The sequence below is a fragment of the Poeciliopsis prolifica genome, unplaced genomic scaffold (assembly GCF_027474105.1).
Source record: "Poeciliopsis prolifica strain line A6 unplaced genomic scaffold, Auburn_PproV2 SCAFFOLD136, whole genome shotgun sequence".
NCBI lineage: Eukaryota > Metazoa > Chordata > Actinopteri > Cyprinodontiformes > Poeciliidae > Poeciliopsis > Poeciliopsis prolifica.
Window position 1 is genome coordinate 295,001 of NW_026562511.1, and position 16,605 is coordinate 311,605.

The 16,605-nt window shown below is 40.6% G+C and overlaps 1 protein-coding gene across 1 annotated transcript in view; it reads right to left on the minus strand.

The window, feature by feature from the left end:
- Positions 1–10,851, minus strand: part of nrn1a (neuritin 1a) — a 13,749-nt gene extending 2,898 nt beyond the window's left edge. The window contains exons 1-3 of the mRNA XM_055025106.1: positions 10,538–10,851; positions 2,743–2,893; positions 1–462 (exon numbers count right to left, since the gene is read on the minus strand). The exon at positions 1–462 is cut by the window's left edge and continues 2,898 nt beyond it. Of these exons, the coding sequence (XP_054881081.1) occupies positions 240–462; positions 2,743–2,893; positions 10,538–10,592 (429 nt within the window). The 5' untranslated portion in view covers positions 10,593–10,851 and the 3' untranslated portion in view covers positions 1–239. The remainder of the gene's footprint in view (positions 463–2,742; positions 2,894–10,537) is intronic.
- Positions 10,852–16,605: the final 5,754 nt, after the last annotated feature.

Sequence of the window (16,605 nt, forward strand, 5' to 3'; positions counted from 1 at the left end):
GACCTCTGGGTGAGGTGGCGTGTGATTGGACGAGCTGTCTCTCCCTCTGGCCAACCAGGCTGCCGAAGCGCCACCAAAGATCCAATTCTGCTGTTTTCTTCTGATGAATGCAAACTCGGTCCTGGACGTGGTGTTTTCAGTATGGAGGAGTAGCTTTCACTGTTTCTAAATTATGTTTTATCAGTTGGACGTATCTTCTTGTGTTTTACTTCTGTAACTTTGTGTTTCTTCTCTTCCTGTTAAAACGCCAGCCATGTCAGTATGGTGGGCAGGGCGGTGAGCAGCAGGCCGAGGCCCCTGGCGGATCTGGCCGCGCCGTTTCCGCCGCCACACAGTTCAAACAAACTCCCACGGAAATTCAGGTTGCGGGACTCCTTTTTCAGTTTCTCCCAGAGGTCCGTCGCCCCCTCCTGGCAGTCGGCCAGCGCCGTCGTGGCACAGGAATGGAAGTTATCCCAGTAACTGGCGAGAGAAAACAGAAACCATTAGCACTGCAGGTCTTTTGACTGGAGTGGGAAGCCGCCGCTAAACCACTCAGAGCCCAGGCTGGTGGCCGATCCAAAGCCAGCAATGAAAACTTTCTGGACTTCATCGACTTGATGGAGTCCAACTTACTGCAGTTTCCCTTCAGCACAGAAACACATTTCAGAGACTGTGGCTCAGCAGCGGAGAGATGCTGTGTTTTTAAAGTGCTATAATGTAGGAGGCAGATCATAAATATTACAATCTAAAAACATTTTATTCAGATCGCTGAGGAGACTCAACAAACAATAAACTGCAGTCTAACTACAATACGATTAAAAATCAATTAGATTGAATTTCTCTAACATCTCAAATTAAAGCAGTTTTGGTGAAACTTTATCGCCTTCAAACAGAAACGGAGCGAACATGACGACCTCATCTTCACACATTTAAAATATTTTAGGAACCTCCACCTAATAAAATATTGACGAGTGAACTAGTTCACGCTGGCAGCGCCACTTCAGCTGAGAATATTTAATCTAAACATGAATAATTCAGCTCTAATCCGTTTGAACCTCTAATGAGATCCGGATGGTTCTGGTCTGACTGGATCAGTGGCGCCACTTTAAACGTTTAATTCAAACATTTCAGAAAGAAAAACTAAACCAAACACCAGAGACTGGTCAGAGCCTCGACACCAGTAACACCTTACTGGTCCGATTACAGAACCATTGGAACTGGATTATTCTGGTTCCATGTTCTGGATTATTCTGTCCAATGATGAGATTTTTAGTGAAAAAATAACTTTAGTGTTGGAAAACTGCAGCTTTGTTGATGAAAACCTGGACTAATTTATTCTACGCTGATGACTGAGGCTTTACAGCAAAGTTGGAATTTGGGGAAAAGTTATTGTTTCTGCAACAAACCAAATAACTTTGGTGAAAATCACGTTGAACTCTCTGTTAAGAAGCTGATTATTTTATTTTTACGTGTCGTAAACTCAGATTAATGTTATAATCCCAGTTAGAATCCAGGAAGTGTTTGTGAGATCGTAGAGCAGCTCAGTGAGTGACTCCAGGGGGCGCTGTGGTGTTGCGCCACAGCGCCCCCTGGAGGCCCAACACAACCAGTGACTCCATTAAAGCTACTTAGTGAGGCGATTGGCTGCGTGACGTTCTGGTCCTTTCGCCCCCTGCTGGCCGTTCAAGACGTTTCAGCTGCTTGATTTAAATCCCATCTTTGGTTCACATTAAATCCTGAGTCGAGTCAAAAACCGGGATAAAATCCAGTTTCTTAGTTTCTCTCTGTCTCTCCTGGTTTAATGTTTTATTCATACTCCGCCGTCCGCCTCACAATTTCGCGTCTAAATATATTTTTACTCTCTGGCCTCATTTTCTGCCTCCTATTTATTTGCCTGCATATTTTCTGCTGCATTTTCTTTGTCTTCCTCCTTTTTAATCATCTCCTCTTCATCGCTTTCCGCAGCGCAGTTCATGTAAATGTGACACCAGCCGGCTGAGCGACGCGTGCTGACACACACACACACACACACACACACACACACACACACACACACACACACACACACACACACACACACACACACACACACACACCGTATCTAATCCAATCTTCCAATCTGCTCTTATTGATGTTGACCTGCTGACCCGAGCCGTGTCCAAGATACATCTCAGAGCAATTAACGCCTGTGTGTGTTTGTGTGTGTGGTGTGTGTGTGTGTGTGTGTGTGTGTGTGTGTGTGAGGAGGCGTATTAACACCCCACACTCCTCCTCCTGCCACGCCTCAGCAGCTCTGTGATGGAGCCGTCACTGCATTAAAAAATCATGTGTTTGAGTCACTGGGGAGGGGGGAGGGGGCATGGGGGGCATGGGGGGCAGTTTGCCATCTGGTGCCCCCCCCACCCCCTGGGTGATGGGGGGTAACCCCCCTGTCCTCATATTGTTTGATCTGAAGCGTCTCTGACTGATAACTAGAATCTGTTTTCTTTATTCTGACATCAGAATCTCAGTTAAATGTTTTAAACTGAAATCTTGGGCTCAGAGATTTAAAGCGTAAATGAACCAGCAGCAGCTTTAAGGTGGTTCTGGGTTTACCTTTACGCCTTTTCACTGTCAAACAGTTTAATGAATCAATAACAGGAAGTCTGGCTTCTTTCAATCAGATAAACTTTAAATGTGAAAGTATTTCTGGGTGTCTGACATGTTTCTAGTGAGGTCAGGAGGTCATCTCTGGTTCTGGTGTGTCTGAGCTGAACTTACGTGCAGATCTTGTTCAGACTCTCTCTGTCGTCCAGGTCCTGGGGATAGTTGGCCATTTCGTCCCCCAACCGAATCAGACAGTTGGAGAAACCTTTGAACACTGAGTCGCATTCAGCAGCACCGACCAGAACCGTCTGCAGCAGCAGGGGAACTGCGAGAGACGAGAGCATAAAACACCAAACACTTAAAACACCAAACAGTTAAAACACCAAACACTTAAAACACCAAACCGTTTAAACATTAAACTGTTAAAACATCGTCTGCAGCAACACTGGAGCTGAGACACAACGATCAAACTTTGATCAGGAATGAATCTGTCTAATTTAACAGAAAACATTTTATGGATCGCTGACCTATTGAGTCATTTTCTGTTTTATGTCAAAGGTTGAAAACACGCATTGATTGTTAATCACTTAGACATAATAACAGTTCTGAACTCAGAGGTTTTCGTCTGTAAAAAGATGAATTTCCTTCAGAGAATAAAAACAGAGTTATCAGAGTAGAGAGTGAAGGATGCTGGGAAAAACCGTCAGAGAAAAACCAACATCTTCCTGGAATCCGTCAGAAAGATGTTGGTAAAAAGACGAAACAGAACCTGTGAAAGTTTTCACTCCCAGATGCTTTTACAAGCTGAAATGAAATTTGAAATTTATCTGGACAAATGAAAGAAACAAAGGCATAAAAAAGGTTTTATTATCCTTAGCAGAAGCTTTGAAGTTTCAGTGGATGAATGGATGAATGATGAATGGATGAATGATGGATGGAGGGATGATGTTCATCTACTGAAAAACCTTTACTCCATGTTCTGCCTGGACATTTTCTATCAGTAACTGGAGCATTTTACTGGTTCTGACCCGGTCGGGTCTCTCTGGGTTCTGACCCGGTCTGACCGGCTCTCGGGATCAGAACCGACTCGCTCATGTTGAGACATTCAGCAGCTCAGCTGGATGTTCAGGACCCGACGGGTAACCAGGCGGGTCGGCCGCCTCCTCGTTCACTGACACCACACACACACACACACACTCTCACACACACACACACACACACCCTCTCACACACACACACACACACACACACACACACACACACACACACACACACGCACACACACACACACACTCACACACACACAGACGTACAGTGCGCTCGTGGTTCGTTAAGCTCCGGATCGTTCTGATTGATTGGTTTGGTTAAGAACCGGCTGCTGTCCGGTTCCGCTCCGCTACATGATGAACCAACACGGCTTGACGTGTAGGATGAGACACGGCTGTTAGCAGAGGTCAGAGGTCAGGGAGGGGGGCGTCCTGCATGCAGCATCAGGAAAACATCTGAAACTCCCTGAGGCTCCCTGAGGAACACCGGGGCTACAAAACAGTAACAGGAAGTGGTTTCAAAATAAAAGCTAGAGAATTCTAAACGGTTTAATTTGAAGGGGCGTTTATTTAAAGACACAAAGCTGCTCTGTTCTGTCAGCAGGTGGCGCTGTGTGAAGAATTAATACCTGATTCTGGTGAAGCTGATTATTTCTGATTGTTTTGATCATTAAAACACCAAACATGGGTTGAGGGTAGGTTAGGTTAGGGTTAGGGTTACACTCAGTGGAACCGCTGGAGCACTAGCAGACCAGCTAGTGTCTGCTCTTGGAGCTGCAGCCAATCAGAGCCAAGGAAACGGAATGGAGCTCCTGGATTGGCTGCTTTGCTCAAGGCAGACGATCACATTTTCATTAAAATGTTTTACATATTTAATATATAAAAATCTGCAAAGTTTCTGTTAAAAGTTTTGAGTCACAAAAATACACAAATATTTGGGCTAAACGGCTAACTGGTTGCTAACTGGCTCACTCACTAACTGGTCACTAACTGGTTGCTAACTGGTCACTAACTGGTCACTAACTGGTTGCTAACTGGTCACTAACTGGTCACTAACTGGTTGCTAACTGGTCACTAACTGGTTGCTAACTGGTTGCTAACTGGTCACTAACTGGTTGCTAACTGGTTGCTAACTGGTCACTAACTGGTCGCTAACTGGTTGCTAACTGGTCACTAACTGGTCACTAACTGGTTGCTAACTGGTCACTAACTGGTTGCTAACTGGTTGCTAACTGGTCACTAACTGGTTGCTAACTGGTTGCTAACTGGTCACTAAGTGGTTGCTAACTGGTCACTAAGTGGTCGCTAACTGGTCACTAACTGGTTGCTAACTGGTTGCTAACTGGTCGCTAAGTGGTTGCTAACTGGTCACTAAGTGGTCGCTAACTGGTCGCTAACTGGTTGCTAACTGGTTGCTAACTGGTCGCTAACTGGTTGCTAACTGGTCACTAACTGGTCGCTAACTGGTTGCTAACTGGTCACTAACTGGTCGCTAACTGGTCACTAACTGGTTGCTAACTGGTTGCTAACTGGTCGCTAACTGGTCGCTAACTGGTTGCTAACTGGTCACTAACTGGTCACTAACTGGTCGCTAACTGGTTGCTAACTGGTCACTAACTGGTTGCTAACTGGTCGCTAACTGGTTGCTAACTGGTTGCTAACTGGTCGCTAACTGGTTGCTAACTGGTCACTAACTGGTCACTAACTGGTCGCTAACTGGTTGCTAACTGGTCGCTAACTGGTCACTAACTGGTTGCTAACTGGTCACTAACTGGTTGCTAACTGGTTGCTAACTGGTCACTAAGTGGTCACTAACTGGTCGCTAACTGGTTGCTAACTGGTCACTAACTGGTCACTAACTGGTCGCTAACTGGTCACTAACTGGTCGCTAACTGGTTGCTAACTGGTCGCTAACTGGTCACTAACTGGTTGCTAACTGGTCACTAACTGGTTGCTAACTGGTTGCTAACTGGTCACTAAGTGGTCACTAACTGGTTGCTAACTGGTCACTAACTGGTTGCTAACTGGTCGCTAACTGGTCACTAACTGGTTGCTAACTGGTCACTAACTGGTTGCTAACTGGTCACTAACTGGTTACTAACTGGTTGCTAACTGGTCACTAAGTGGTTGCTAACTGGTCGCTAACTGGTCGCTTACTGGTTGCTAACTGGTCGCTAACTGGTCACTAACTGGTTGCTAACTGGTCGCTAACTGGTCACTAACTGGTTGCTAACTGGTCACTAACTGGTTGCTAAATGGTCGCTAACTGGTCACTTACTGGTTACTAACTGGTTGCTAACTGGTCACTAAGTGGTTGCTAACTGGTCGCTAACTGGTCACTAACTGGTCACTAACTGGTCACTTACTGGTTGCTAACTGGTCGCTAACTGGTCACTTACTGGTTACTAACTGGTCACTAACTGGTTGCTAAATGGTCGCTAACTGGTCGCTTACTGGTTACTAACTGGTCACTTACTGGTTACTAACTGGTTGCTAACTGGTCACTAAGTGGTTGCTAACTGGTCGCTAACTGGTCACTAACTGGTCGCTAACTGGTCGCTTACTGGTTGCTAACTGGTCGCTAACTGGTCACTAACTGGTTGCTAACTGGTCGCTAACTGGTCACTAACTGGTTGCTAACTGGTCACTAACTGGTTGCTAAATGGTCGCTAACTGGTCACTTACTGGTTACTAACTGGTTGCTAACTGGTCACTAAGTGGTTGCTAACTGGTCGCTAACTGGTCACTAACTGGTCACTAACTGGTTACTAACTGGTTGCTAACTGGTCACTAACTGGTTGCTAACTGGTCACTAAGTGGTTGCTAACTGGTCGCTAACTGGTCACTAACTGGTCACTAACTGGTTGCTAAATGGTCGCTAACTGGTCACTAACTGGTTGCTAACTGGTCACTAAGTGGTTGCTAACTGGTCGCTAACTGGTCACTAACTGGTCACTAACTGGTTGCTAAATGGTCGCTAACTGGTCACTTACTGGTTACTAACTGGTTGCTAACTGGTCACTAACTGGTTGCTAACTGGTCACTAACTGGTTGCTAACTGGTCACTAAGTGGTTGCTAACTGGTCGCTAACTGGTCGCTTACTGGTTGCTAACTGGTTGCTAACTGGTCACTAACTGGTTGCTAACTGGTTGCTAACTGGTCACTAACTGGTTGCTAACTGGTCACTAACTGGTTGCTAAATGGTCGCTAACTGGTTACTAACTGGTTGCTAACTGGTCGCTAACTGGTCACTAACTGGTTGCTAACTGGTCACTAACTGGTCACTAACTGGTCACTAACTGGTCACTTACTGGTTGCTAACTGGTCGCTAACTGGTCACTAACTGGTCGCTTACTGGTCACTAACTGGTCGCTAACTGGTCACTAACTGGTCGCTAACTGGTTGCTTACTGGTTGCTAACTGGTTGCTAACTGGAAATGACAAAAATAAACCAGAAAAGGGTTATAAATATTTTAAACGTTTTAAAGGTTTTAAATCTTCGGACAGATTTCTATTTTTCTGATGTCAAAAGTAAAACTGATCCAAATCCATAAAGTTTTTTTTCATATATTTTAAACATTTTTAACAGGAAGTGAGGTTTTAAAACGGACGTTTGTTGTTGAGACGCTTCAGAGAAAAAGTTTCTGTTAGAAGAAAAACTGATCAGCTGATCGAGGATCTGATCAGTATCAATAAATATTAATTTCACTTATTAATAGTTGAAGCTCAGATATTAAAATTTCTTAATTTTAATGTAAGTTCAGGGAATCACAGATTTATGAAACATTACAAATCATTTTTCACTCTTCATATTTTCTCTTTTTTTGTTGTTGCTGAATATTTTTTTACTGTTTCTAAATTATATTTTAATTTATTATATTTAATTATTAAAACATTTTGGCTAATTGAGGCAAAAAATTATTTTTCAGTATTTATTCGCCTCTTCAAATGTTTTAATATTTTTACTCTTTGTAATTGAACTTCTTTGTTTGGTTCAAATTTTAAAACCTTTTTGATTGTTTTAAAATGTTCAAAATGTTTTATGCTATAAAACTTTGTTCGTTTAGGAAAAACTCAATGAAGCTTATATTTTATTTAAATACAATTTTCACTTATTGAATTATTTTTAATCCGCTGTGAATCTTTTTATTATTATTTTTTATTTCTAGGATGATAAAGTGAAACATTAAAGTTTCAGGATTTTGATTCATTTCAACATTTGATTCTAATTCAATTTTTCTTTGTGTTACTTAAGGGAGAAAAAATATTTCTAGCTCCGAATGAATGATTTTAATGATTTATATTTTATATTTTAACCTTATTGTGACACTTTACAGATTTTTGTATTTATGAACAAACGGCCAAAATAATGAACTTCTGTCACTTTAATTAATTTGCTCTAATTAGAGAGTTTTTAGTGCAGGTCGTTAAATTGAGGCTCAGCTTATTAATTATTTACAGTGAAATTAATTAAATTAAATTTATGTTTGAAAACATGATTATTTTTAATTTATCATTATTTCTGTGTGAAGTTGTTCATTTTAGTGTTAAAATAAAAATACAGAAAAATCAACATAAAGTTTAAATAATTTTCTGCTAAACATTAAAAGAAAATGAAACCATTAATAAATGTGAATTTGGAGGCTTTAGAGTGAAGAAACGGCATAAAGGAGATGAATGTTAGATTCTCAATAAACTAAAAATGATCATTTTATCTAATTTCTAATGTTAATAGTTTTAGAACAAATATTAATAAATGTTTAAATCTCAATAAATCCCTTTTTAAAACATGTTTCTCATGTTTGCTGCATGTGACGTCATTTTATTAGACATTAAAGTGGATGAATGAGTGAAGGCATTACGTCATCATCTGTCGCTGCAACCGCAGGAATCCTGCAGCGTGTTCATAATGATAATAATAATATTAACAATTATTATGATTATTATTATTATAACAATGATAATAAAGGGTTCATTTACTGAATTTTCCTCAGAACTTTAATGTTTAATGAATCTGTAGAAAATATTTCATTTTTCTTCTGAAGTTACAGATCCTGATCTCTCTCTCTCTCTCTCTCTCTCTCTCTCTCTCTCTCTCTCTCTCTCTCTCTCTCTCTCTCTCTCTCTCTCTCTCTCTCTCTCTCTCTCTCTCTCTCTCTCTCTCTCTCTCTCTCTCTCTCTCTCTCTCTCTCTCTCTCTCTCTCCTGCTTCCAGAATCAAACTGGGAATGTTGGAAAAAAAATCCCATTTATTTCCGTCCAATGAAACCAACCAAGACGGTCCCGCGCACCGCGGGGGCGCGCACGGGCTTTATTTATTCGTTTAGATTTTATTTTCGTTCGCGCCTCCCATCGAGCACTCATTCACCACACACACACACACACACACACACACACACACACACACACACACACACACACACACACACACACACACACACACACACACAGCAGCGTGTTCCACGCGGACACACCCACCATTAATGCACAGCGATATTTTCCTGCATGATAAACATTCAGATATTTTAATATTTTTGCTTAAATTCATTTTTTTCCCTGTTTGGATTTTTTTCTTTCTTTTTCTGTGAAAACATGATCATTTTTCATTTTTCTTTCAGTCATTAAATCCACATGAAGCTTCAGGTTTTAACAGTTTTTCCATGTAAAACTGAATTTTCTCCGTTTTCATGTATTTTAAAGGTTCGGCTGAGGCCGAATCGGAACCGAACCAGACTGCGGGGATCCGGACTCAGAGAACCGGATCAGTCCCGATCAGGGCTGATTTCTAATCCAGGACATTCGGTCGATTTTATTCGATCCCTCTGCGCAAATCCCGCACATCGTCCCGCACATCGTCCCGATCATCGTCCCGCAGCTTCAGTCCCGTTCCACCGGAACCAAAGAACCAAACGGGTCGAACTGATTCTCGTTTCTGATTCTTTTCCTCCTGAATCTGAACAAAAGGATTCGGATTCATTGGGACCGAATAATTCGGTTCTTCTCTCCATTACGCAACAGAAAATCAGCTGAACTGAAACCGAAGCGTCCCGAGCCGCAGCGCGCGGGACCCGGTTCGGTTCTGCAGCCGAACCGAGCCGGCAGGCCCAGCATGGCCCGCTCGGCGACAGAGCAGTCAGATATACGGTTATTGTTATTAATATTACTATTATTATTATTACAACAAACAGAAGAAGGAGTGAAGCCGTGCACGAGCCGGGCGCGTGCACCAACGCGCGCGCGCTCTGAGGGAAATTACATGTTTTTATTAATTGTGTTTTGCTGTAGATTTAAATTTAGATTCATAATATTATTTTTCTGGTGTTCTTATTTCCGGACAGTCGCACTGCGGCGGGATGAACACCGACTAAACCCTGGAATCCACCGTCTAATACCTGGACTTCTACCTGTTATTCATCTGACGAAACAAAATCCATCTTCGATTGTAAAATGTAAAAACAAAAATAGTTCAACCAAGATCGAAGCAGATTTTAATTTTCACATTTGAACGTTTTTATGATGAATAAACAACAAAACATCAAAACATCTTCAGCCTGGGACGAGAGGAAGAGGAGGAAGAGGAGGAAGAGGACGAGAAAGGAGTAAAGAGGAGGAGGAGATATGGAGGGGGCATCCCCCTTGTTAACGCACACACACACACACACACACACACACACACACACACACACACACACACACACACACACACACACACACACACACACACACACACACACACACACACACTGTAAACGTGAAGCCCGTTGGAGCCTCTCGAGCCTCCGCTGCTTCATACGAGCTGAAGCCAAACTGGAGGAAACAAAATATTCATTTTTCATAAATTCACCAAACATCCAGTGAAAACAGGACCAGAGTTTCTCTGCGCAGGAGAAACGAGACAGAAAAGATGTGAAGTTTGTGCTCACCGAGGTGAAGAGCCAGCAGGACTGAGAGGCACTTGGAGGACCAGGAGACTCCCATCCTCTGGTTCCGCCTCACCGGGAGACGGATTCACAAAGTTGGACAGCCGCAGAGGAGGAGCCGCACATTCCCCGCAAAAAACGCAAAAAAACAGGCGCAGACAGCAAAATCCACGCGGCGGAGCCCCGCTGCTGGCCGCCCGCTCCTCTTCCTCTGCTCCTCTTCCTCTGCTCCTCTTCCTCTGCTCCTCTTCCTCTGCTCCTCTTCCTCTGCTCCTCTGCAGAGTCTCCGGGCTGCTGCTCTCCTCTCCAGCTCAGCTCTCACTCCGCTTTACGCGTCCCGAGTGAGAAAAGAAAAGACAGAGAGAAAGCTCCTCCCTCCATCATCCCTCATATTTTAGGCTCGTTTCCCTTTTTATGGTTTATTTTAAGATGAACTGATGACTAAAATGTTCCGATTGGAATAAACATCATATTTACTGAGTCACAAACAAAAATAACCAAAATCTGTTAATTTATGACAAACAACCAACATTATAAAAACTTAAAGGGATCATTCATTTAATATGAGGCTGGAAATAAATTAAACTATAAATCAGATTTAGAATTAAAATGATCTGAATATTTTAATTTTCACTGATTTTTATGTGAAAATTAAAAATCAGTTTTGAAGAGAAAAGAGAAAAAAACATTTGAGAGCAGAAGGTTTTAGTTTCTGCATTCATGAGATCAGAGTGTTGGTTCTGGTTCTGCTTAATGTTCCGGTTCTGGTTTCTCCCTGCTGGATATTTTTCTAGTTTTCTCGTAATTTGATGTTTTTTTCCCTGAATCTAAATTGTTCTATTTTCTGCAGGCTTAGGGTTGTTTCACTCACTACTTGGTTTTCCTGATTTTTCCCTGGTTTTAAATCTTTTTCTGAAGCTGCAGAGAAACCTGGAGTCTCTAAGGATCCTAGAGTCACACAGCACTGCCAGTCAGCTGGCTGAAACAAGGCTACTGCTCTCCCATCGTTTTCAATGCAGGAAAATTCAGCTGTTTGTATTTATTTTCCCTAGAGAAATTATATTTTTATATTAAATAAACAGGATCATAAACTGTTGTTCAGAAGAAAAAATTTCTGTTTTGGAATCATCAACATCATGCAGGTCTTTAAAGGGCCAGTTGTTGCAAAATGGATTGATAAAATTATCTATTATCAAACTGTTGCAGTTTCTCTAAAATTAAATCATATTTCACAATTTTCCACATTCTAATTTGGCACTTTATATAAATGAAACTGATTTAATTTGACTGACAGAATAATATTTAAGCACTCCAGTCTGGTCTTGAAGTTGTGTTTATGTGGCCCTCTGGAGCCTTAAGGGCCACATAAACACATTATGATGGGCCGGATTTGGCCCACAGGCCTTCAGTTTGACTCATGGAACCATTACAAACTACAGACTAATTTATGATTCATCTTCTACAAATCAAATTATTGTTATTAATAAACAGTTGGATTGAACTTTAGTAATTAATATGGAACATGAATGTATTTCATTAAATTAACTAAAATGTGTTAATTGTATTGGCAGCAGTAGATTATTTTTCATTATTTAAATAAACAGTGTTTGTACATAATAATCATTTACCAATAATAGTTTGAAACCACATATTTAGGCCCATAACTCATAACTTCAGTCATTAGTTGCATTAAATTGTTTTACAAAAAGGATTTTAAAATAATATAGAATAAACTGTGAAAACACAAAGGAAACGTTTTGATGTTTAATTTATTCTGAGACTTTTACATTATATGCAATAGTTTCAACAAATATACATTTTAAAAATAAATCTTTTAATATTCAAAAGTTTACTTTGTGAAAATCCAAAGAATAACCTTAATATTTTTATTGTTGTGTTAACAGAGCTACAATCTGGTGAGTTTAATTTTTTGTGTTTGAACTTGTCTTATTCATAAATACATGTTAGCCAAAAACAAACAGTTATTGTTGGTTATTTAATTGCCCCTCTCTTTAGCTGAGAGTGCTGATGTTCTTAATCAATGGGGGCCTTTGTCACATTCTGCCCGAGGCCCCAAACAATGTTGGGCCGGCCCAGTAAAACGTGACATAAACGTTACTAAATTAATAATAATAAAGTGTAAAAACAGAGAATCAGCCGCTGCAGTCCAATTCCTGGAGGACAGATGGAAACATGACATTTATTAAGGAGAGAAGAAAACAGGCTCATCTGATGACACAGCGGCGCCCCCACAGGCAGCTGTTGGTACTACAAGCTTTCTTTACGTTTTCCTCCAACGGGCCGTCATGGTCGGAATGGACAGAAACTGTTTTGATCTGGAACAAAGTTTACATTTGGACTGTAAATCTTTTCCAGAACCGGAACCAGAACCAGAATCATTGGATTACATTTAAGCCGGATGTGAAGCAAAAACCTGAGAGGAGAGAAAAACTGGAAATAATGAATGACCAGGATCTCTCACACACACCCACTCAGGGAGATCAGTGTGTGTGTGTGTGTGTGTGTGTGTGTGTGTGTGTGTGTGTGTGTGTGTGTGTGTGTGTGTGTGTGTGTATACACACACAACGAGGGGTCTCTCCTCCTCCTGCTGACGTCAGCAGAATCTGAAACAATCCGGAGCTCTGCTGCATATTAACGCATGTTTTCCTGAGGTGATGCAGCGCTGCAGCAGAACACACACACACACACGCACGCACGCACGCACACACACACGCACACACACAGAGACACACACACACAGATCTCTCAGATCCGCCCTTCACACAGAAACTTAAAATAAATCATTTTTTATGTTTTGTTGAAAACAGATCAGACCTGTGAGCTGCGTGGATCTACGTGGGTCCAAACTCCGCACAGCCACGCAGCGACCAGGTGTGATGTCTCTGTTTGACCTTGTCTCCCGACTTTCACCGTTGGACCATCTGTCCAATCAGAAGCCTGCACACAGCTGGACAGACTCTCTCACCTCCTGCCCCACGTGTGACGATTGGGGCCATCAGTGACCTCTGCTGGTGAACAACGGGAACTGCAGGAACTTCTGCTTCCAGTTATTTTGTTATTTTTCCTGTTTTTATTAAAGTCTTGAACCATTTTTTATCCCTTTCTGTCTGGTCTGATCAGTTCTTCTCCCGATTCACTGAAAACTAAACTAAGAAGATAAAAGAGTTACTTGTATTTATTTTCTGATGGATTCATTTTGTTTAACCAGCCAACACCGCCCTCTGGTGGTGGGGAGATGTATCTGCAGGAGTCTTCTTGGCTCATGTTTTAAAACCCAACGGAGTTTTTCTATTTTTTCCTCATTAAACATTTATAAACGTTAAGAGGTTCATTAGGAATCTTGTTCACATTGTGAAACACAAACTGAATCTCTAGATTTATGAAGAAGCTGATTATGATCCATGAAACTGATGAACCACATTAAAATGACACATTTTGTAAGATAACCTCAATAATATGTCTGCCTCAAAATGTTCTCCTGTTTTCTCTGATGAACATCTGAGAAGATCACTTAGCTCTGGACTTTGACTAGGCCGTTCCAACCCATTCTAGAGCAGAACGTCTCTGGTTGGATGTTCAGGCTGGAAGCTGAACTTTGACCCCAGGGTCAGCTCTTCTGCAGGTTTTCCTCCAGGTCTTCGTTCCATCAGCATGATGCTGCCACCACTATGTTCACTAACAGAACCTACAGGCTGTTTACCAGAGGCTCTTGGTTTCTGATCAACTTCACTTTTTTGACGTCAGTCTGATAAATTATGAGCGAAGAATCAGTTTGTGTTTCTGTTCAGGTTTTATTTCAATGTTCATGAATGAACTGGTTGAGTTTCCCTTTAAACCAGTTTGCTTATCAATCTGAAACATAAAACCTGAAGCTTTGATCTGTCGGATGGTTTAATCTGACTTTTGTAGAAAACAGGAAGGATCAGCGGCGGCGAGTCGGACCCGACCGAACCGAACTGAACCGGAGGAAACGAAGCTGGAAACTTTTACTGAGTCAGCAGATTTGAATTCTGTAGAAATCTGCAGCTTCTCTAAACATGACCAGAGAGAAACGGGTCACTGCGACCCGAGAACGTTCTGGAGGAACAAACTGGACCGAGACGTTTAATATCCGCTTTCATAAATCCATTATTTTCATTATTAAGTGTTCCTGGCTTTGGTAAATAAAACTGATTTTATTTACCAATCTGAGGTTCTCAGTAGTTTTCAGCCAAATAAAAAATAAACTATTTGATAAATGTGAAACATCCTGACCCCCCTGCAGTATCTCTGTCCCCCGAATGGCTCACGACCCCCATGTTGAAGACCTCTGACCAAAATGATTGAAATATTTGAACCCAAAACCTTCTTGGTGCAAAAACATAAAACTTCAAGTTTTACTTCATGTAGATTCTGAAGATCAGAGAGCAGAAATCAAAACTTTTCATCAAGAAATAGGAGCTTTTTAAAAGCCAATCATCTGAAATATTGATAAAAATACTTTTCTCCATTAATAACATGAAATTTTCTACCAGTGAACAAATCTGCCAGTGGAATTAGGATTTTTTTATTCAAGAAGTTTTCCTGTAAGGTCGTCTTGTTTTATTAAGAGACAAGATAAAAAAAAATACTTGGTTTTTGCAGCATAATAAATAAAGTCATTCATTATTAATATTTGTTTCTGGCTCTCTGAACCTTTCAGTGCAGCTGTTTTTTATTTTTCAATCCATAAAATAAATCCTAAAATCCAACATGGCAGCCACATGGAAACATGAATTCATCCTGAAACGTTTCATTTGCTTCAAAGCTCCAGTTTGTTTTAATGATTTAATAAGAAATATTATTTATTAATGTTATAAAACGGATAAATTATCAAAGTTAAACACATTTAAATTGGCTCAAAATTATTTAATTTCAGACTTTCTGTAGAAAAGTAATTAACTTATTTCTAAATATTTTATTTATTGTGTAAATCCTGTAATTTTGCAGAGTTTGTGTAAAACGCTGATGAAAACGCAGCGAAGGTCAAGGTCAAGGTCAAGGTCACCTTCAGTATGACAGACTTCCTGTTTATGAGGATTTTCCTCTAGTGATGCCAGAAATTCATTCATTTAAATTAAAACCAAAAGTGAACAAAATTCCAACAATCACTGAAATTCCTTAGAGGTAAAAACTGATGACTTTAATCAAAGTGTTGTTGGTTTTAGGCTCTCCGGTCCTCAGAAGGACAGGAAACTCTGGAGCGACTCGATGAAAACAGGAAGTGGAGACAGTGAATAAAAAGTGATGCTGCGCCGATGGGATCAGAACCGGGTCGGGCCGACGCCTCTCCGTCTGGACGGTGAGTCGATTTAAGCAGCAAAACCATTCAGAGCAGAAACTCAGAAAGATGGAAAAACTTTACTGAAATACTTTTATTTTATTCTAATGATTCAACGTTTTATTGATCAGTTCTGTTCATCTGGAGGAGGAAATGTGAGTCTGGAAAACAAACTGAAATATAAAAGCTGAAGATTTTAAATTGTATTTTGTTTTATTTAAACATAAAAATATGATTTTATTAGTTGTTCTGGACAGAAACAGTGAGTTATTGTTCAGATCAGAGGTGAAAGTTTAATTCACGAAGAAATAATAAATCACTTAATGAGATTTTATTGATACAAACAAATGTATTTCATAAACATTTCCACTTCAAATAACTAAACAATTGAATAAAATCTAATGAATGTTCAACTCAATAAATGAGGGAAAATCAGATTTAAATATAAAATATGTTTGCAACATTCAAGACGGCTAAGAAAATATTTAAGAAATTATAAGAAACCTTTAAATTATATTTCATTTACAATAATGGAGTTTATTACATTGTTTTTTATTCAAATTGTTCATCTTGGAGTCTGATAATGTCACAAACCTTTAAACTTCCTGTACGGCTCTAATCTACTTCCTGTCATTGATGTGAGGAGGAGTTTTCTGTCCAATCAGAGCGCAGCGTTCAGAGGGACACGCCCACTCCAAAATTCCTTTGCATCATCTTCTACTTTGTAACATTTCAATTAAAACTGGAACCA